General features: G+C 42.5%; 2 protein-coding genes across 2 annotated transcripts; one reads left to right on the forward strand and one right to left on the reverse strand.

Moving 5' to 3' along the window:
* Window positions 1-1,161: 1,161 nt before the first annotated feature.
* On the reverse strand, window positions 1,162-5,359 carry LOC105993916 (U3 small nucleolar RNA-associated protein 14 homolog A-like). The gene is made up of 2 exons (XM_013027299.1): window positions 5,271-5,359; window positions 1,162-4,005 (listed from the first exon to the last, which is right to left on the reverse strand). Exon 2 carries the CDS (start codon window positions 3,713-3,715, stop codon window positions 1,493-1,495), a length of 2,223 nt encoding a protein of 740 aa, XP_012882753.1. The 5' UTR covers window positions 3,716-4,005; window positions 5,271-5,359; the 3' UTR covers window positions 1,162-1,492.
* Window positions 5,360-5,580: 221 nt separating this feature from the next.
* On the forward strand, window positions 5,581-8,762 carry Rpl21 (ribosomal protein L21). The gene is made up of 6 exons (XM_013027300.1): window positions 5,581-5,668; window positions 7,031-7,109; window positions 7,372-7,433; window positions 7,800-7,912; window positions 8,337-8,487; window positions 8,583-8,762. Exons 2-6 carry the CDS (start codon window positions 7,043-7,045, stop codon window positions 8,670-8,672), a joined length of 483 nt encoding a protein of 160 aa, XP_012882754.1. The 5' UTR covers window positions 5,581-5,668; window positions 7,031-7,042; the 3' UTR covers window positions 8,673-8,762.
* The last annotated feature ends 12,476 nt before the right edge of the window (window positions 8,763-21,238 follow it).

A 21,238-nucleotide genomic window follows, 5' to 3' on the forward strand; every position in this document is an offset into this window, starting at 1 on the left:
AACCAGGTAAAAAAACAATCAGGCAAATTCTAATAGTAGGGTATCCTGCAAAACTGACCAAGTTATCAAAAATAAGGAAAATTAAGAAACCTCCACAGCCAAAGGCACCTAGAGAAACATGATAATGAGTATGAGATCCTGAAACAGAAAAAAGATTTCAAATAAAAACCAAGGAAGTATAAACTATGAATTTTCATCAGTAACAATATTGGTTCAAAAGTGTACTAATCAATGTGAGATGCAAATTATAGGGAAAACTGGACGCTGACTGGGGATATGGGAAATCGCTGTACTAGTTTTTCAATTTTTTTAATTACAAAGCTAAAGCAATACTGAGTTAAACTCTGTTAAGAAAACAATGTATAAAAAGTCAAGGTAGGGGCTGGGAAGGTGGCTCAGTGGTATAAGTGCTTGCCTTGCATGCACGAAGCCCTGGGTTCGATTCCTAAGCATCACACAAGCAGAAAAAGCCAGAAGTGGTGATGTGGCTCAAGTGGCAGGGCACTAGTCTTGAGCTGAGGAAATGAGGGACAGCACCCAGGCCCCACGACCGACCAAAAAGAAAAAAAAAAGTCAAGCTAGTTCTAGACAATTTTTCCCCTAGGTCACAAAATTATATATAACAAAAACAACTCCATGGAAAATATACCAAAATTTGTCAGACTTCACAACTGTATTGCAACTTTGACACATGAAAATATCTAACTACCCATGAATATCTCTCATCTGTCTTCAAGTGATTGCTTCCACATAGATGGATATAGCTATATATCTAGACATAGATATATACATAAAATCATTTATTTTTCCTTTGGTCTGAGACTGGGACATGAATTTGGTACCTAACGCTTTTGCTCATTGGCTAGTACTCTACCAACTGAGCCATGCCTCCAACTTCTTTTTCCTACTTTTAGTTTAGAATTCAACACCTCATGCTAGGCAGGTGTTCTACCACTTCAGAAACATCTCTAGTCTTCTTATATTAGTTATTTTAAAAAGATAAAAATATCTTTATTGCTGGCACTGGTGGCTCACACCTGTAATTCTAGAAATTCAGGAAGCTGAGATCTGAGGATCACAGTTCAAAGCCAGCCCAAGCAGGATAGTCCATGAGAGTCTCATCTCCAATAAACCACCAAAAGCTGGAAGAGAAGTTGTGGCTTATGTGGTAGAGTGCTAGCCTTAAGCACAAAAGCTCAGGGATAGTGCCCAGACCCTGAGTTCAAGCTCCAGAATCAACACCCACACTTGCACGCTCACTAACACACACACACACACACACACACACACGTGCACACATACACATCTTTATTTTTTAGATGTGGAGGAACTATACCAGTGTGCTAAGCTACTTTTAGAACTGACCCTGCAGCAAGGAACAACCAAAGGAGGAGCAGGAGCAGATAGAGCTTCCAGATATGAGTCCCAAGATGTCACTCTTCTAGCAAATAGCAAATCACTCCAGTTTTCCTTCAGCTATTTCTGGTGATGTCTAGAGAGTTGTTTTGTACTGTTTTGTATGACAAGATAGGTCAGACCGTGAAGAGCAGTAGCCCACATCCGCTGCCTTTATGGGCTTTATGACATGGCCTGGCTTGGTGACAACCCTGGGAGTGGTCAGCTTTTGGAATGCCCTCTGTGTGTTCCACATAGATCCTACAGGGTTCTGAATAGTCTGTTCAAATTGCTGGTGGTGGGTGAATGGATATGGAAGTACTCGAACCTGATGAGCTGCAGCATGGATATTGTGCTTCTCAGCGATAATTGCATTTGGCAAATTCTTGTCTTTTCTTGGAGGATCTTCAGGAGCTTTAATAAGAAACTGACGTCTTTTCTTGGCACTAGGTTTCAGGCCCACACCACTCCACTCACCCCAGCCAGGCAATGTCAGATCTATGTCCCTTGGCTTATTTGTCTCTGCCATTTCCTTCTTCTCTTTTAAGAACTCCCTGATGACATCATCTCCAGCAAAAGCTTCCTTTATCATCTGCTTTTGGTTTCTCTCCACTTCATCTTCCAACTCTTCTATAGCTGTGGGAACTGCCAAAGACTTTACATAAGGAGATTTTGTAGTTAGGAGGTTCTGTAGATCAATCATTTGCTCCTTCTTTTTCTTCCCCCTGGAGACAGACTTATTACATAGGTTCCTTTCCATTTGTTCCCTTTCTAGCACAGGTCTGAGAGGCTCCTCATTTTGAGAACATTCTTCTTTGCCCAGCTGTTCCTGAGTCTGCACTCTCTTTGACCTCTGTAGCAATAGTGGCTCCTCTTCCCCTGGAGTAGGTTCCTCTCTCTGGACCTGTAGAGCAGTCCCCACTAAATTCACTTTTTGCTTTCTGGAGTGATAGCTTTCCTTGTTGCATTTCTGAGATAATACCCTCAATTCAGATAATACCTCCTGGCAGTTAGACTCTTTTATTTCTTGGCTGCCTACAGGCGCACCATTGTGGTTGAGCTCAGATGCTTCTTTAAGGGAGTGCTTTTCCTCAAAGTCTCTCAACAAAATTTCTTCCTCAGCCACTGGTCTTTCATTTTCTTTGACTTCAGAAAACTTGTGGATTTCATTCTCTTTTGCATCACTGTTGCACCTCCTGAACATCCAAGGATTTGTTACATCCCCATTCATCTGTATTTCATTCACATCAGAGACAAGTGGCTCTTCTTCTACATTTCCTTCCTCTTCCTCACTCTCTGAAATTACTTGGAATTTCTGTGTCAGTTCTTTGTTCTTAGCCAATTGCTCTTGCATAGCTTGGCGAGCCTCTAGGTCATATTTGGCCATAATTGCCTTTGACTTGGCCCATTTCCCATTGTTCTGGTGCTTAAGGCTCATTCGTTCTATCACTCTGGCCTTCTCAATTTTTTCCAGTTCTTCCAATGCAGCACTTGGATTGACCTTCCACAGATGCTCAAACTCTTTCAGAGCATTCTTGGCTTTTCCTTTCTTCACAATTTTGTGATATTTTTTACTTTTGATTTTTTTCTCTCTTCGAGCCCTGGCTTCATAGTAGGACTGCAGAGCTCGGGCTCTCTTAAGTTCAGATTGGCGCATCTTAGCCTCTTCTAGACTCATGGCTTTGAGGGAAGCTTTTTCCATGGGAGTCAGTACGGGGTCTGTCATTGGCTGCTTATTCTTATGAAGGAGGTTAAAAACTTCCTGCTCCAGGGGTGTTGTTGCCTTCCAGCCACTGAACACATATTCAATGGGAGCATAAGCTGATGGCTCCTTCACCACTGGGAAAACCAGCTGCTCTGCCTGCCGATTCTTCAGAACAATAGGATCCCATTTGGAAAGGGTTTGTGATGTTTGATTGAATGCTATTTCTCTACGAATGCATTTAACCTCTTCTTTGTTGAGGGGTAATCCCAGAATCTTCTTTGACTTGACTCTATACAGTTGTTTTTTCATAGCATCCAATGAGGAGGAAGCTTTAGCAGGCTCAAGCAGATCTGAAAGGACCAGCTTTTCTCCTGACCCTCCAGAACTGACATTGAATTCAGATATCTTCAGACTAGCTTCAGATCTCTCAGTCAATTTCCACCTACTAGATCCATTAAGGGAACTGATTGCTTTCAGAAGTTTTTGGTGCTTTCTCTCTCCATCACTGTCCAACTCATCTTCACTGGCACTCACAGGGTGGTTGTTGGGCAAATCCACTAATGCTTCCTGCTGGCTCAAAGCCAGAAGGTCCTCTGTAGCCCAGGTTGTGTTCATCACAGCAGACTGCTTCTCCCACGTGGGCAAAGGATGGATGGAAGCCAAAAGGAAAGTTATTTTTCAAGGAGGAACACACATTTTTTGTCCAGGTGAACTGAGATCAGCATCCTCCTACTTATGCTTTCCTTGAAGTTAGGATGACAGGAGCTTGTTGCCCAGGCTGGCATAAAATTGTGATCCTTTTGATTTCTGCCTCCTAAACAGCTGGGATTACAGATATGAGCCACTGTGCCTGGCTCAAGCTGCATTCCTTATTGTTTACAAGTCTGGTAGTTCAAACTTCAAAACTGTTTCGTTTTTTTTGTATATATTAATGAACCATGTTGGGAGGAAAAAAGAAGAATATTTTTAAAGGTGTATGAGGAAAAAAAACACATATATTAACACCCAGCTTAATGGTTAATTCAACTACAGCCTCCCTTACTGTCCTCTTCCTGCAAACATAATCACTTTTCTAATTTGATTTTTTTCATTTTTTAACTTCCTACTTCCCTAGATACATATACACGTAAGCAATATTTAACATATTCTACATGTCTTTTTTTTTCTTTCCCAGTACTACAGATTGAACTGAGGACCTTGCACGTCCTAGACAGCCAATATACCATTTGAGCCACTCCAGCCCTTACAAATCTTCAAACTGGGACTGGGAAGGTGGGTCAGTGGTAGAGCGCTTGCCTTGCATGCATGAGGCCCTGGGTTCGATTCCTCAGCACCACATAAGCAAACATTTTTAAAAAGCTGGAAGTGGCGCTGTGGCTCAAGTGGTAGAGTGCTAGCCTTGAGCTGAAGAGCTGAGGGACAGCGCCCAGGCCCAGAGTTCAAGCCCCACAAGCGGCTCCCCTTCCCCCCAAAAATCTTCAAACTGAGTTGAAGAGTTCTTTCTTTCCTTCCCTCCTTCTTGCTTTTGTATTTTTACTAGCTTAGTTTTGTAAAAGGGGAATTTCATTGTTACATTTCCACACTTTTACAATATATTCCAAATCAAGCTCAACTCCTCTATCACGCAAAAATTTCCCTCCTACCCCAAACAATTCCACTAGGTTTTATTGTTCTACTTTCATAATTGCAAACAATCTGCGTCTACCGTATACATCCTCCTTGTTAGCTCAATGCCCTCCTCTCCTGCCATCCCCCCTATTACCAACAGCTTTGAGAATTAGTTCTACGTTTTCCTCTTTGGCCTCTGCCTGTTTCCGAAGTCAATCTTGTTTTGCTTTGTTTTTTTAAGCAGCACATAACATTCCATGCTGGTAATAACTCGTCCGTATATATTCTCGTCAATGAACGTTTCAAACTTCTCTTACCCTCCATGCTATTATGAATTTCCTTGTCTACATCAAATTTCCCTAGGACATACACTCAGGAGTGGAATATTGGCTTTCGCATTCTTAATCTGTCCCTTTTATCTGTTCAAACGGGCTTTAATCTATCAGCAGGTGCGTTTAGACGCGTAGGGGAGAAACCTGGAAATACATGGAATTTAGACATTTCTGCTTCTCCATCGTTTGCCTTTTATGCTCACACAATCAAGTGAATAAACAGCAGCTACCGGCAGTCCCGAAGCTCCAACACCGCAGGACCGGGAACAGTCTCCGGACAGCCTCTTGGAAGCCGGACCAAACTCGCTTCCGCGTAGGCGCGGCGTGGCGCGGTGATGACGTCAAACGCCAGGGACGTCGCCCTCCTACTTGGCGTCCTTGAAGGCCCCTTTCCGGGCTGTCTGACACGATCGGGTGTCGAATTTTGTCGGGCCATTGTTTGGTTGTTGGCGGCAGAGGAAAACGTCCTTACAGAATTTCTTGGTTCTCAAGGACCAGCTCTTTCCCTAGGACACCTGCTTTCGGCCGGCGTTCCCTTCAGGCAGTGTCACGGGCAGCCCGAAGGCCCTTGTAAGGCGCGCGCCGTGGCCCCGCCCCCTTCCTTTTGGCCGGAGCCGCCATCTTCCAGGTAGGGCCTGCGCGTGGCTCCCGGCGCCCGGCGTTCCACGGGCTCTCTTTGTAAGCTTTGTGGCCGCCGGGGCGTGCGGTTGCCTCGTCGAGAAACTCTTTGTCCTAGCCAGAGCCCGTTAGCTACTGCGTGTGGTTGGGCCGTGGTCTGTCAGGTCTCCATCAGCGAGCGAGTACGGTGGTGCGGGGCCGGGCGGGGGGCCGAGTGCCGGGCTGCGGCGGCCCGACGGCAGACGAGACCGGGTTTACCGGGTGGAGGTGAGGCCCTGGGGTTAATCTAGCAAGAACTCGGCCTTGTGGGCTCCGTGGCTTCGGCCCCGGATGCCGGGCGCTCGCCGGGGACGGCGCGGCCTGCGGCCTTCCCAATGCCTTTGCAGTGTGGCGTCTCTCCCCCGGCCGGCGGCAGAGCTCGGCAGGGCTGTCTCGAGTTCGGGGTCGCAGGAGTGGGGATAAAGCGGGGCATCGGCTTTGGTTTCCAGTGATGCCTAGGTGGGGTGGCGCCACTAGGGTCGATCTGAGTAATAAACTCCGGGTCTCTGTAGGTTAGTGGATTCACATCCCTTTGCTTACGAAGCAGTTTGGGGGCTGGGAGTGTGGCCCCAGCGGTCGAATTGGAGCAGGCGCGAGCCTTGTTCAAACCCATGTACCATAAAAAGAAAAAAAAAAGTTTGGGCCTCTGTGGAGGAAGGGAAAATCACCTTAAGAGTGCCATGCTGGTAAGAAGGGGAGGTATCATTAAAGAGCACGGGATGTGTTAAAGGGACTGAGAGATGCTGCCCTAAAGAAGTTTGGAGGAAAAGGTCCTTGTTTTAATATACAATTCACTGATCTAAGCCTCATTGATTGGCACGGTGAATATTGCTTCTGGAAAAAAGTGTTGGGTGTACATGTAAAGTAGGCTTCTGGGTGTCTGATAGAGGAGCATGGACTCTGGGATCAGGAATGATTTAATGGGTTTTTAGGATTGTTAGTGACGGTTAGCTTAGGTTGCTGTCAAGGTAGACCTAACTGCTATACTTTGCCTTGTGGAATGAGTGATTGCAACTAATAGCATTTTTCCTGTTGAATGAAGATTAGTCAAAACCATGTGTAGAAATAAGGCAGTGGTTCTGTTTTGAAAAGTTACAGGTGAATTTTTAGATAATGATCTATTTAGTTGCCTATTTACTGTTGAGTATCTGCCTGTACCATTTTCCTTGTAAACAAACCAGATAATATTGATGTGAGTTTTGAAAATCTGGTAGTGAAATAAATTATGTATGGAACACAACTAGGTGTTTAATGGGGGGGCGGAATAGAGCTTTAGGATTTTCTTTATTAAAAGTCTAAATGTCAACTTGATTTACTATACTTGTGTTTTTAGTAATTTGCCAAAATGACGAACACAAAGGGAAAGAGGAGAGGTACTCGGTACATGTTTTCTAGACCCTTCCGGAAACATGGTAAGTAGTTTGACCTCCTTGAGCAAGCAAAGTGTTGCAGTTTATATAACTAATAAGCATGTGCTTGGGATGTGTATGGTACGTTTTCAATATAAAAACATGAGGCTCATTTTAACTACCAATTGATAAATTTTGGGGAGGTTAAATGTTGTAGATTGGTTTTGTTATGTTAGAAATTGTCCATTAGTAAGATGTAAAATCACATGTATTTTTTACTCTAAAATTTGTCTTAATACTGACAACCAAACTTTTATTTTTGTAGGAGTTGTTCCTTTGGCCACGTACATGAGAATCTACAAGAAGGGTGATATTGTAGACATCAAGGTAAGCACTTAAATTTGAGGAAGCATCACTAGAAATTGGATTTAATCCAGTGTAGGAATTTAAGTACCAGTGAATATTGCTTTTATTATTGGATTTTTTTTAAAGATTAAGGGAATCTGCTTAGTGAGAGTTCATAGAATCACTACTGTTTATAAAAACCCCAGTAGAAGCTGTTCTGTTGTAATCAGTATTTAATTGTATCCTGGCACTCCAGAACTTAATGATGATTGTCTTTTTGATTGCTTGAAGCAATATGAAAAACACATTTCACCGGCTCTGAGAGTTCTTGAGTTGCCATTAAAGGAAATTATGGTTTGAAAGGAAAGGGAAATTGTTAGATTAATGTTTGTCTTTTTTCTAAACCAGGGAATGGGTACTGTTCAAAAAGGAATGCCCCACAAATGTTATCATGGCAAAACTGGAAGAGTCTATAATGTTACCCAGCATGCTGTTGGCATTGTTGTGAACAAGCAAGTTAAGTAAGTAATAGTTCTTGATGGCTGCTATTCCTATAAATACCCCCTTTCACTTTGCCAATGAGACTTATGTCTTCATTGGTCATTCAAGTGGGGCAAAGGAAATATCCTTTTAAAACTCATACAAACTGAGTGTTTGTTTTGTAACCTGTCAGAGGAAACAAAATTAACTTACAGTAACATTTCTATTAGCATCCTGGTTCCGGCTAAATTGCTAATTCAGGCTGCCATTTTATCCCTGCTACAGTAGTGATGTTCAAGGTCTCTTAGAGAATAATTGATTGTAAAGAAACCACATCTTTGTCTTAGGGATTTAACCCAGAAAGGAAAGAGCTAATTTATTTTTTTTAATGGAGCTGCTAAAACCACTTTTTGCATTTCTGTGGTATTTTTGATGAAGCTCTTAGAAGAGTTTGTGTTCTCCTAGGGGCAAGATCCTTGCCAAGAGGATTAATGTGCGAATTGAGCATATTAAACACTCTAAGAGCCGAGATAGCTTCCTGAAACGAGTGAAAGAAAATGACCAGAAAAAGAAGGAAGCCAAAGAGAAAGGAACTTGGGTTCAACTGAAGCGCCAGGTGAGAGCTTTGTTTGGTATTTCTAAATAAGAATTAAACATATCTTAAGACTTTGAGACTAAATTTTTGTTGTTTTACATGTTCTTTTTTAATAGCCTGCTCCACCCAGAGAAGCACATTTTGTGAGAACCAACGGAAAGGAGCCTGAGCTATTGGAACCTATTCCCTATGAATTCATGGCCTAAAATATGTTAAAAAATAAAAGACTGCTGGACTATAAAAATGACCTTGAGTAAAAGTGTGGCGTATCTTCCCAAAGAAATCTGTAAAGCAAACTTTATCTCTCAGTTCATTTTTATTATATCTTTGCCATTTAGTATTTTTCTTGAAAATAAAAAAGATGAAAAGTTTAGAGTACAATAGGTAATGTTATTGGTTTGGAAACCACCAGATACTTAAAATATTCATGTAAATTTAGAAGTAGTCTCTTAAGTCATCATTGGAAGATGTGTAGAAGTAAATAAAGTTCCCTAAATCAATGGACTATAATACGGGGCAGGAATTTGCCTTTGACGCATACTGCCTAAAAATAGATGGGTTTAGGTATCCCATTCTGTTTAGTATAAACCATAGAAAATATTCATGTTTCCAGTCTTGAAAGTCCCAAGATCAAGGCTTGGTGTCTTGAGGACTTTGTCCTTCCTTTCAAGGTGATACCTTGTTTTATCTCCTCCCAACACACCTTATGTGGTACTATTTATTTTCTGACTATATCTATATATACACACATACATACATGGTTGTTGGTTGTTTTTTTTTTTTTTGGTAGCTATGTGTTTTTCCCCTAAGTGGAATAGCTAGAGAAAGCCTTTTTTTTTTTTTTTTGGTTGGTTGGTTGTGGGGCTTGAACTCTGGGCTTGGGCACTGTCCCTCAGCTCAAGGCAAGCACTCTACCAGTTGAGCCACAGCACCACTTCCAGTTTTCTAGTGGTTTTTTTGGAGAGAAGAGTCTCATGGACTTTCCTGCCGGGGCTGGCTTTGAACCAGGATCCTCAGATCTCAGCCTCCTGAGTAGCTAGGATTACAGGCATGAGCCACTGGCACCCGGCGAGAAAGCCTAATCTTGAATGGCCTGTGTCACCTATCAGGAATTAACATTTATACAAGACAGTGTAGATTTCTCATGCCAGTTCCTTCTTTCTTGATCATACTTCTCTGGTTATTCTCAGTATATTACTGGTTGTTTAGCCAATCTAACTTGGTTTCCTTACTTGAAAAGGTAGTAATAAGAGCGAGACTTGATGGCATGATCCAGCAACTTCCAGCTTTTATTTTCATAATACTTCCTAATGAACTTCAGTTTATCTTCACAAGGAAAACTGCTTGGAGCAGTAATTTGGAAGTCTAAAATGATCATGATTCCAACATGTGGAACTTGTAAATTAGAGTTAAAGATAATGTAAACTTTTGTGTATTTTCAACTAGCTATATGATTAAGCACTACATGGAGTTGAACTTTTTTTTTTAAGGAGCCTTTAACCTGTTCTGTACATAGTAAATTGTCAGGAACTGAACCTTAAGTATACTAGGGCACTTAACTAGCATTCACAGAAAAAAAAAATCTCCACTTTGCCATGGTTACTTTGGCAGCCACATGATTGGTGTTCCAGAATTTTTTTCCTCCTAGGGGCCATTCACATTAGAAATCTGTATGTCTCTTTGGAGTGGCATCTAGTACACACCTTACCATACCATCTGTCAGTGTTGTATTCTTCGAAGGTTTCTCAACAGGTGCTCAGTGCTGGTTTCTGTTAACTTATTTAGAAGCCAGTATTTGGAATGTAAACTAGGGAAACTTCATTTTCTAAGAATGAAGTACCTAAATCTAAACTTTGTAATTCTGGTTCTCAACTGACATCTTGAGTTTAAAGGTAAAGGCACTAAAGCATTGCATTAAGCAATATGATATGGCTTAAAAACATGGTTTAGGGCACAAAATAACTTCAATATTTAAGTCTTTGGTCATGGTATTTCGGGGTTTACATGGACTTTTTGGGGGGGAGGGAGCTGTGGTTGTGTTTGAACTCAGCCTGAACACTTTCCCTCAACTCTTGAGCTCAAGGCTAGTCCTCTACCACTTGAACCACAGTGCCACTTCTAGTTTCCTGGTGATTTATTGGAGATGAGTCTCATGGACTTTGCTACCCTGGCTGGCTTTGAACAGCCATCCTCAGATCTCAGCCTCCTGAGTAGGATTACAGGTGTGAGCCACCAATGCCTGATACTTTTACTTTTTTTTTTTTTATAGTAAAGGTATACAGAGTGGTAAAAGTTACATAAATGGGGTAGAGTACATTTCTTTTTGTACAGTGTCACCCCTTCAATCCCAATTTTTTTCCTTCTATCCCCACCTAAAAGTTGAGTAGTTCATTTTCAACATGTCTAGTAACACTGCTTACTTGGTTCACCCCCTTGTCCCTTCATTTCTATGCTGCCCCTTGCAAAGACAAGACAAAAATGACAAAAGTGCCAGTGTATTTCCTGTTAACAGCAGGTTGAGTTCAAATGTGCCTTACACAGCCACCAAGCAGGAGTAGCAGCTAGCTAACCAGTAGCATATAGGTGGGCAGCTCTAGGCAGACCAGGACCAGCATCCTACTGGTCGTACCACAACTTATCAGGCTGAGTTGTGGGGGTTTTTTTTTTTTTATTTTTGTCTTTTGGTTGATGGGACTTGAACTCAGCCTGGGCGCTGTCCCTGAGCTCTTGCTCAAGTGTGGCACTCTACCACTTAAAGAGTCATGATGCCACTTCCAGTTTTCTGGTGGATAATTGGAGATAAAAATCTCATGGACTCCTGCCTGGGCAGGCTTTGAACTATGATCCTAGGATTTCTGCCTCCTGAGTAGCTAGGATTACAGGCATGAGCCTGTAATCCACCTGACCTTGCTTCTGTCAGCTATGTTTGACCATCATTAGTGAATTAGCACCATCAGTACCATAACATTTGTCTCAGCCTCTTGCTCTATCAACTATATGCTATTTAAGTGTGAGAAAAATTAAGAAGGAAAAGCTACAATAGTCACTGCAAGAAGCTTGAACCTATGTTCCTCATGCGAACTGTTCCCTTAACCATTGCCTAAGTAACAGGTAGAAACTTGGTGCTGATAGGTAGTGGAGGAGACTAGGTAGTCTTCACAGCTTTGTTGAGATCCAATAATGCAAATTGATGACTTTGAACGGATGTAAAAACCCTGATAATAACAGGGCTATAATCTGACCCTTTGTAATCTATCTAGATTTTCTAAATTGTTACCCCTTTAATTTTGTTACTGATTTTGTCTACTTTATTTTCCAGCTATTCAGGGAGGGAAAGTGTCTAGTTCCTTTGCTCATAAACTTAAGTCAATGGAATTCCTGCTTTTGTCCTTCAAGATTTTAGTGTTATTTATTAACTTACCTGATGTGAATAAGGAGAGGAATTAAAAAAAAAAAAAGGCTTGGAGATTACTTCTAAAATTCCCCCATGACAGATATGCTTGCTTCTGTGATAATACTTGAACAATTTCCCCCCCCCCCCATACCTGGACTTGACCTCAGGGCCTTGTGCTCTCACCTAGCTCTGTGTGTGTGTGAGACAGAGACAGAGACAGAGACACAGAGAGAGCGCACACAAACCAGTGCACATACATGCCAGTACTGGAACTTGGAATGGGTTAGCACTCCTTTAGCTTTTTCAATCAGGGCTAATGATCTACCATTTGAACTACACTTCTACTTTCGGCTTTTTGCTGGTGATGAGAGTCAGACTTTTGCCAGGGCTGCTTTCAAACCACAATATACAGATCTCAGCCTCAGTACCCAGCATTATAGGAACAAGCCCCTAGCAACCAGCTCTCAGTGCTTTTTTTGCTTACCTGTATTGGCTGGTGCTTTACTACTTCCTGCCTCCAACCCAGCTTTTTACTGGTTAATTGGAGATGGGAATCTGGTCACCTTTTCTGCCCTGGTTGGCTTCAAACCACAATCCTCTAGGTCCTAGTCCCAGAGTAATGGATCACAGATGTGAGTCACTGGTACTAAGCTTGTTTTAACTTTTTAAACTTCTGTTATCCCTACGGTCTGGCTCAGCCTTCAACTTCATGTTCCTGGTTGCTAGGACACAGTGCACTAAGATGATCAATGAAAAAAGCATCACTCTTGAAAAAAAAGACATCTGCAATCTGTGTGTGTGTTCAGTCTTAACTAGCTAGTGCTAGAGAAACACTTCAGTGTTTTAATTTTTTACACCATTTGTGCACCCTGTGTGATACTTTGGAAAGATCCAAAGACATCAGACCTCCTTTTGTTCATCTCCAGGCAAGACTTTTTTTTTTTTTTTGCCAGTCATGGGGCTTGAACTCAGCACCTGGGCACTGTCCCTGAGCTTCTTTTGCCCAAGGCTAGCCCTCTACCGCTTGAGCCACAGCACCACTTTTTCTGTTCATGTGATACTGAGAATTGAACCTAAGGGCTTCATGCATGTTAGGCAAGCACTGTACCACTAAGCCACATTCCCACTTCTGGCAAGTCTTTAACTCTGACTTGTTGCTTGATCAGTAACATGAAGATAGGAGACTAGAACATATGACTCCAGTAGGTCCTTTGTGCTATTAAGGCATCTGATTTTGTTTTACCACAGCCTGGTAAAAGCATTAACTGTGATTTGTCCTAAAGAAAATGGGCTTGCTCTTCTTTTCTAGCTCTCTCTGCTCTAGCTCTTTCCTCTCTTTCCCAGCCACGTGGAGTGCCAACCTTGCCTGGTCCCATCAGGTCTACTGAATAAACCTACCCCCCCAAAAAAAAAAGAAAATGGGGGCACAAGGTAACTATTTCAGGAAGGCTGGTGAAGCTGGACATTGAAAAGAAAAAACCAAGTAGTTTAAAGGAACTTTTTTTTTTCTTTTTTGCTGTCTTGGGGATTAAACTCAGGACCTGGGCACTGTCCCTGAGCCTCTTTGTGCTCAAGGCTAGCATCCTACCACTTGAGCCACAGTGCCACTTCCAGCTTTTGGGGTAGTTTATTGGAGATAAGAGTCTCACGGACTTTCCTGCCCAGGCTAGCTTCAAACTGCAATCCTCAGATCTCAGCGACCCGAGTAGCTAGGATTATAGGCATGAGCCACCGGTGTTTTTTAAAACTTTTAAAAATACATTCAGCCAACAACTTTTCATTTGGTGTATAGCAGAGTCATTTTCAAGAAAATCATCACTGGTAATGCTATGAGTATGCACAGTCTTTAAAGAAGTCTTAAAAGCACAGTTCTGAGTTAAGGAAGCTGCACACATGTCCTCTTAGCTCCTGAGAGGCTGAGATCTCAGGATTACAATTTGAGGCCAGTCTGGGCAGGAAAGCCCATGAGACTCTTACCTCCAATTAACCACCAAAATCTGGAAGTGGAGCTGTGGCTTAAAGTGGTAAGAGTGCCAGCCCTGATTGAGCAAAGAAGTGAGGGGATAGTGCCAGATCCTGAGTTCATGCCCCAGTACTGGTACACACACACACACGCACGCACGCGCACACACACACACACACACACACGAAAATATATATGTTCCAGATTCTTTTAAGGTACTAAGTTTTTAAAAGGTAGATCTATTAACATAATTCACCCACATAAAACTTACCCACTTAAAAGTGTACAACTAATGAATTATGTACCTATCTATAGATAGGTACAATTGTTAATCTGACTTTTCATTGTTGTAACAACTGCCTGGGAGAAACTAAAGGAGGAAGGTTCATTTTGGAGGTTTCAGTGTAAGGTCATGGGGTCCATTGCTGTCGGTCTGTGTCAAGATTGAGGTAAAGGGTTCAGCTCCTTCCTGCCTGCTTGAGGCTAGAATAGTCTGGGCCAGATTCTTGATTCATTTTGATAAATTGATTTTTTTTTTTTTTTTGGTCAGTTGTGGGGCTTGAACTCTAGGCCTGGGCGCTGTCCTCAGCTCCTCAGCTCAAGGCGAGAGTTCTACCACTTGAGCTACCATGCCACTTCCGGTTTTCTGTGGTTAATTGGAGATAACAGTCTCATGGACTTTCCTGGCCCAGCTGGCTTTGAATCATATCTCAGCTTCCTGAGTAGCTAGCTAGGATTCCAGGCGTGCACTGGTTCCTGGCCTAATAAATTGATTTTATTTTTTACTTTTTTGTCAGTCGTGGGGCCTGAACTCTGGGCCTGGGTGCTGTCCCTCAGCTCTTCAGCTCAAGGCTAGTGCTCTACCACTTGAGCCACAGTGCCACTTCCAGCCTTTTCTGTTTATGTTGTACTAATAAGGAATTGATTTCAGGGCTTCATGCATGCTAGGCAAGCACTCTACCACTAAGCTACATTCCCAGTCCATCATACTGTTTTTTTGTTTTGTTTTGTTTTGTTTTTTGGGTCCAGTCGTTGGGCCTGAACTCTGGGCCTGGGCGCTGTCCCTCAGCTCTTCAGCTCAAGGCTAGTGCTCTATCACTTGAGCCACAGCGCCACTTCCGGCTTTTTTCTTTTTGCTTATGTGGTGCTGAGGAATTGAACCCAGGGCCTCAGGCATGCAAGGCAAGCACTCTACCACTGAGCTACCTTCCCAGCCCCATCATACTGTTTTTGAAAACTTCCTCTGAAGATGTTAGCAAAAAAAGGAAAAAAAAGAAAAAAATTAACCATTCAAGTTCATGTATCATCCATGTACCCACCCTACTTTCTATTAGTGTATATACTTAGAATTTTTTCTGTACTAGGATAGAAACAAGTGCTAATGTATCATAAATACAAGCAATAAAGTAGATAGACTATAAACAAAGTAGATTTACAATATAGTTTTTTTTCTAAGGACAAGAGAAATCATTAGGATCTGAATGTGATTTACTTGGAACATGAGTGTTTGTATCATATTTCTTCATGCACAGTCCCACTTAAAGGAGAAAAATAGTATTATGCATGCAGAGAACCCAGAATCTGCTGGACAGGTTGCTCGGTTATGAAGAGGCATGGAAAGGCAACATTTGCAGCTGTTCTGCTGAGCTGGAACATGTACAGAGGAGTGAATCCGCAGCCAGCTGAAGTCTGCATTGTGATTCTTTCCAAACAGCCAAGAGTGTGGTGAGGGAGTACCTGACAGGCCATCTCATGCACAGAGCTGCCAGCGGAAGAGGGATAGAATTGTTCTCACACATACTCTTCCAGCAACATTGGAATTTATGGGAAATATTTCGCTTGGGAAACAAGTCCAGTGGGAGCTCTTCAGTGGCTGTAAAATGAGGTGATTACTCAAGGGAAGATACAAATGGATTTTAATTCCTGCTCTTTCCTGAGAAGGGAGAGACACTTGCTTTGGAGAGATGAATTAAAAAAAACAGTTCATAAGATTCTTGAGAGTAAAGACCATATCCTGCTTTTTGTGTGTGTGCTGATACTGAAGCTTGAACACAGCCTGAGCGCTGTTCCTTAGCTTGTTTGCTCAAGGCCAGCACTCTATCACTTGAGCCCCAGATCCACTTCTAGCTTTTTGGTGTTTAATTGGAGATAAAAGTCCCTTGGATTTTTTGTCTGGGCTGGCTTCAAATAACAATCCTCAGATCTCAGTCTCCTGCGTCGCTAGGATGACAAACATAAGCCACAAAGCACTCCACTTGGTTCCCTACACTTCTTAGTCCTTTTCCCATGTTTTCTTTCCTAACTCCTTGGGATTCCAACTATTTTTTTCTTTTCTTTTTTTTGTCCAGTCGTGGGGCCTGAACTCTGGGTCTGGGCTCTGTCCCTCAGCTTTTCAGCTCAAGGCTAGCGCTCTACCACTTGAGCCACAGTGCCACTTCCGGCTTTTTTCTTTTTGCTTATGTGGTGTTGAGGAATCGAACCCAGGGCCTCATGCATGCAAGGCAAGCGCTCTACCACTGAGCCACCTTCCCAACCCGGGATTCCAACTATTAAATGCTCCTCAGAACTAGCGCATTCCTCCATATAGATTTCTCTGAGAACATCTCCTTCCTGTTGTAGTTCCACTACTTCACACTGCCTTTGCTTTGTCCTTGTTTATCTGGCCAGAGTGTTCATCCTGTTCCCCACACTGCTGGAAAGATTTGCAATCTGCAGGCATGGAGTCTCCACTACTAAATATCTCTGTGACTTTGGATAAGTTACTATGTCTGTATAAACCTTAATTCAGATGTTTTCTACATGCTTCACAGAGTTAATAAAGATGTAACCATTAAGAATTAAATAAGGTAGGGCTAGGAATGTAGCTCAGTATTAGAACACTATAAAAGACAAAACAAAAACAAAAAAGAAAAAATTCCAAGCTAACATTGAAGAATATTTCTTTCTTTCTTTCTTTTTTTTGCCAGTCATGGGGCCTGAACTCTGGGCCTGGGTGCTGTCCCTCAGCTCTTCAGCCCAAGGCTAGAGCTCTACCACTGGAGCCACAGCACCTCTTCCGGCTTTTTCTGCTTATGTGGTGCTGAGGAATCGAACCCAGAGCCTCGTGCATGCAAGGCAAGCACTTTACCACTGAGCCACCTTCCCAAGCCCTGAAGAATATTTCTTAGTAAACTCAGGTGTGCAATTTATATTTGCACGGGGTACTGATGGCTCCTGCCTATAATCTTAGCTACTCAAGAAGCATTGTGAGGATCAAAATACTATCTCATAGCAGAAAAGTCAGTGAGACTCTTACCTCCAATTAACCAGGAAAAACCAGGAAGTGGAGGTGTGGCTCAAGTGATAGAGTGCCAGTCTTGAGCAAAAAGCCAAGAGAAATCACAAAGTCCTGAGTTTAAGCCCTACCACTGATACACAAAAAAATTGTAAAATTTATAGTTGATAATGAATTTCATTAGTTCTGCCACTATGGAATGTCTGGGAAGGCATGCAGAACCGTCTGATACTCTGTTTTCTCAATAAATGTTTGATAATACAAAGTTAGCTGTTTTTTGTGTCTGTACCAGCACTTATCAAAGAGCCATGTGTAGAGTGTATTTGTATTTTCATTATTTTGACTGTCAAGTTGAAATAATGTAGTGAGTTTATAGACAGCAGAAGCATTTTTTTTATTTTTATTTTTTGCCAGTCCTGGGACTTGAACTCATAGCCTGAGCACTGTCCCTGAGCTTCTTTTGCTCAAGGTTAGCATTCTACAACTTGAGCCACAGTGCCAATTCTGGCTTATTCTGTTTATGTGGTACTGAGGAATTGAACCCAGGGCTTCATGCATACAGGGCAAGCACTTTACCACTAAACCACATTCCCAGCCCCTATTTTTATTATTTTTTTTGTTGCTGGTCTTGGGGCTTGAACTCAGGGTCTGGATGCTGTCCCTGAGCTTTTGTGCTCAAGGGTAGCACTCTACCACATGAGCCACAGTTCCATTTGTAGCTTTCTGCTGGTACATTGGAAGTTAGAATCTGGCTTCTAACCTCAATCCTCAGATCTCAGCCTCATAAGTAGTTAGGATTACAGGTGTGAGCCACTGGTGCCTGATAAGCAGCATGATTCTTATTCTGACAGAATAAAGAGAGTCTCAGAGGACCCAGTAAACATAGTGTTTAAGAACTTAGAATGGCCAAGTGTCACTGGCTCATGCCTGAAATCCTACCTAATCAGGAGGCTGAGATCTGAGGAATGCAAACTCAAAGCCAGCCTGGGCAGGGAAGTCCTTGAAACTCATCTCCAATTAACCACCAAAAAGGTGAAGTACAGCTGTGGCTCAAGTGGTAAAGCACCAGCCTTGAGCAAATTAAAGATAAGGAACAGTGAGTGCCCAAATCCTGGACTCAAAGCCTAGTAATGGGGTGTAGAGGGGGGGTTACAAAAAAAGACTAAGAGTATATAGTAAAAAAAAAAAAGACAGATGGGTTATGAATGATGGGTAGAGGAGCTGTTCAAGAACTACAGGAGGATCTTTGGTAAATTCTTCCTGAGGGCTAGAATTCTTATTTGGCCAGTAAAGAGTTAATGTCCCCATGTCTGCTGTTATTTGCTTTTACCAAATCCTGCCCTTCACACTCATTCCAAACACCCACAGATTTGTATATCTGTATCTATGCCTACGCATTTCTATTATCTTCTTGAAACCATTTCAGTATGCCTCTGTTATAATGGTTGCACCACAGGTTTTTTTTATAATCCTGGACACAAAGAAATCTAAAACAAAATAGCAGAACATAAGCAGCAACAATTTAGGCAAGGCTATTTATAATTTATAATTTCAGTGGCTCATTGTCTTCACTAAAAGGTCACTGATTATCTTGTATATTTGCAAATGCAACAGACCTTTCCAAGGAGAATGGAATAAATTTTTGAGCTCTTCTAAGCAAGGTACAATGTAAATGCAAAATGGAACATAATTATTACTGGAAGATAACTTTCTTACAACTTGGATGGCCTTAAATGAAATGATCTTACTCAACTCACAGGGAGTGAGCTGAAGAAATAGGCTCAAGATTCAACCAAGAAAAGTGTTATTTCCCCACAAGCAAGTGAAGGCAGTATGGCAGATCCCATTGGCTCCTGACCAGCATCCATTCTCCCCTCTATTTCAGATTTTGCCCAAAGGCTGCACTGTGTCCAACCCCCCAGGGAGGAGCCATGATCATCTAAACAAGTCCTGGCCTTCCCATGGCCATGCTAGCACTGGGATCATCTCTCCCTTTCTTTAGCTTCTCTGTTCTGGATAGTAAGTGTTACAAAGGGAAAAGACTTGAATTTTTGAGAGGATCCACTTATTTCCTAATAAAAGAGGCAACATGCCGGGCACTGGTGGCTCATGCCTATAATCCTAGCTACTCAGGAGGCTGAGATTTAAGGATCTGGGCTCAAAGCCAGCCTGGGCAGAAAAATCTCTGAGACTCTTATCTCCAATAATCCACCAAAAACCTGGAAGTGGTGCTGTGGCTCAAGTGGTAGAGTGCTAGCCTTGAGCTGAAGAGCTGAGGGACAGTGCCCAGACCCAGTGTTCAAGCCCCATGATCGACCAAAAACATAAAATAAAAGAGGAGGGGCTGGGAAGGTGGCTCAGTGGTAGAGTGCTTGCCTTGCATGTGTGTCGCCCTGGGTTCGATTCCTCAGCACCACATAAGCAAAAAGAAAAAAGCCGGAAGTGGTGTTGTGGCTCAAGTGGTAGAGTGCTAGCCTTGAGCTGAAGAGCTGAGGGACAGTGCTCAGGCCCAGAGTTCAGGCCTCACGACCGGACCCAAAAAATTAAAAATAAAAATAAAAGAGGAAACACAATATAGTCTTTCCCTTCCTTCCTGTTTGAAGAACTTGATGCTTCCAAAGCTATCTTGTATCCATCAAGGAGAGGCCAAGAGAATTTCAGAGACAACAGTTCATATGTCCATTATGGAGCTACTCAACAACCTCTGGAATCTAACAGTTTTATGGTGGCTCCATAAACAGTCTCTGTTTCTATGAGGCTTTTTCACCTGTCAGAGAGGAAGGGGCCTGCTCCAAGTCTCCAGTTCAATTGAAGTTTAATGGAACCTTGTGAACAGCCAAAAGTCAGTACAGCTTAAAACATGACAGTTCATTTCAGGGCATCTCTTACACATCCTCCTGAGAATAGGCTGCTTTCATAGCCAAAGCATTGGGATAACAGTCATAAACAGGACTTCTGTCTCTTCCAGTTCATATAAGGAAGCCACCGTTCATTTATATTAAGGAAGTCAGCCAGTTCATTACAAACATTAAGGGCCCTGCAAGTTCCAATATTGAGATAGACAGATAGTACTCAATCTGTGGTTGCCAAGGCCACTAGCAAGACTGGCCATAGCACCATTAGTAAGTCTGCCCCTTCCTAATAAATGCCCTCCCCACCAAATTAAAGATGCCATAATGTCTTTGTAAAACTTTTAGGGCCTGTCTAACTGGAGTCACATCCTTATAACCAAGATGTTTGTCTACAAAAGTATAGCCCTCACCAGGTGTGCATGCACAAAGGATAAAGGATTATACCTTTACAAAGATGACCTTTTGGTGCCATGATTCCAAAGATCCCAGTTTGAGACTGCTCACTCTATATAAGGAGTGCATTCCCAACAAATGCCAACATTGAGCTAAAACCATCTGTTGCGGATCAACCTGTCTATCAGAGTTCACATTAAAGGAAGGCTGCAACTCTACCCAATGATCCACCCACTCTTCCTGCTTCCTCTCCACATACTCATACATGAAAGGAGTGTCACCTCAAGGCTCAAGAACTGTCATTCAACCAGCTTCAGTACTCTCTCATGGGCCTACTTTCACTTTGTATAAACCTGGGTTTCACTTTATCTGCTTATTCTTTGTTGGGGATGTAGAGGATTTGGAATCAATACCTGGGCAGGAGGTCATTATCCTTGAGACCTTCACTCAGTCACACTGTCTACTGAAGAGGAAAAATACAAGCTAGGGGTACTGCCTTCTGCAAATAAACATGAAACAAATATTCCAGCAAGAATTAATGATATTTGAAATCAATGCTGAGAGCCTGTAACTAACTGCAAGCTAGAAGTAGCTGGGGATCATAACAGTGAAGTGAAAAAGCTTCTCCAAGAAAGGAACAAGTAAGCTGAGTTGCCATCTATTCTGTTGACTTTAAGATTATTTGGGATCCTGGGGCTGGGAAGGTGGCTCAGTGGTAGAACGCTTGCCTTGCATGCATTAGGCCCTGGGTTCAATTCCTCAGCACCACATAAGCAAAAAGAAAAAAGCTGGAAGTGACGCTGTGGCTCAAGTGGTAGAGCGCTAGCCTTGAGCTGAAGAGCTGAGGGACAGCGCCCAGGCCCAGAGTTCAGGCCCCACGACCGGACCCCCCCCCA

The sequence above is a fragment of the Dipodomys ordii genome, unplaced genomic scaffold (genome assembly GCF_000151885.1).
Source record: "Dipodomys ordii isolate 6190 unplaced genomic scaffold, Dord_2.0 Scaffold102, whole genome shotgun sequence".
Lineage (NCBI taxonomy): Eukaryota > Metazoa > Chordata > Mammalia > Rodentia > Heteromyidae > Dipodomys > Dipodomys ordii.

Excerpts from the sequence above, each read along its gene's own strand:
- LOC105993916 (XM_013027299.1), bottom strand. The coding sequence starts at position 3,715 with ATGAACACAACCTGGGCTACAGAGGACCTTCTGGCTTTGAGCCAGCAG.
- Rpl21 (XM_013027300.1), top strand. The coding sequence starts at position 7,043 with ATGACGAACACAAAGGGAAAGAGGAGAGGTACTCGGTACATGTTTTCT. Across the intron at positions 7,110-7,371 it reads TAGACCCTTCCGGAAACATG|GAGTTGTTCCTTTGGCCACG; the intron begins GTAAGTAGTTTG and ends TTATTTTTGTAG. Across the intron at positions 7,913-8,336 it reads GTTGTGAACAAGCAAGTTAA|GGGCAAGATCCTTGCCAAGA; the intron begins GTAAGTAATAGT and ends GTGTTCTCCTAG.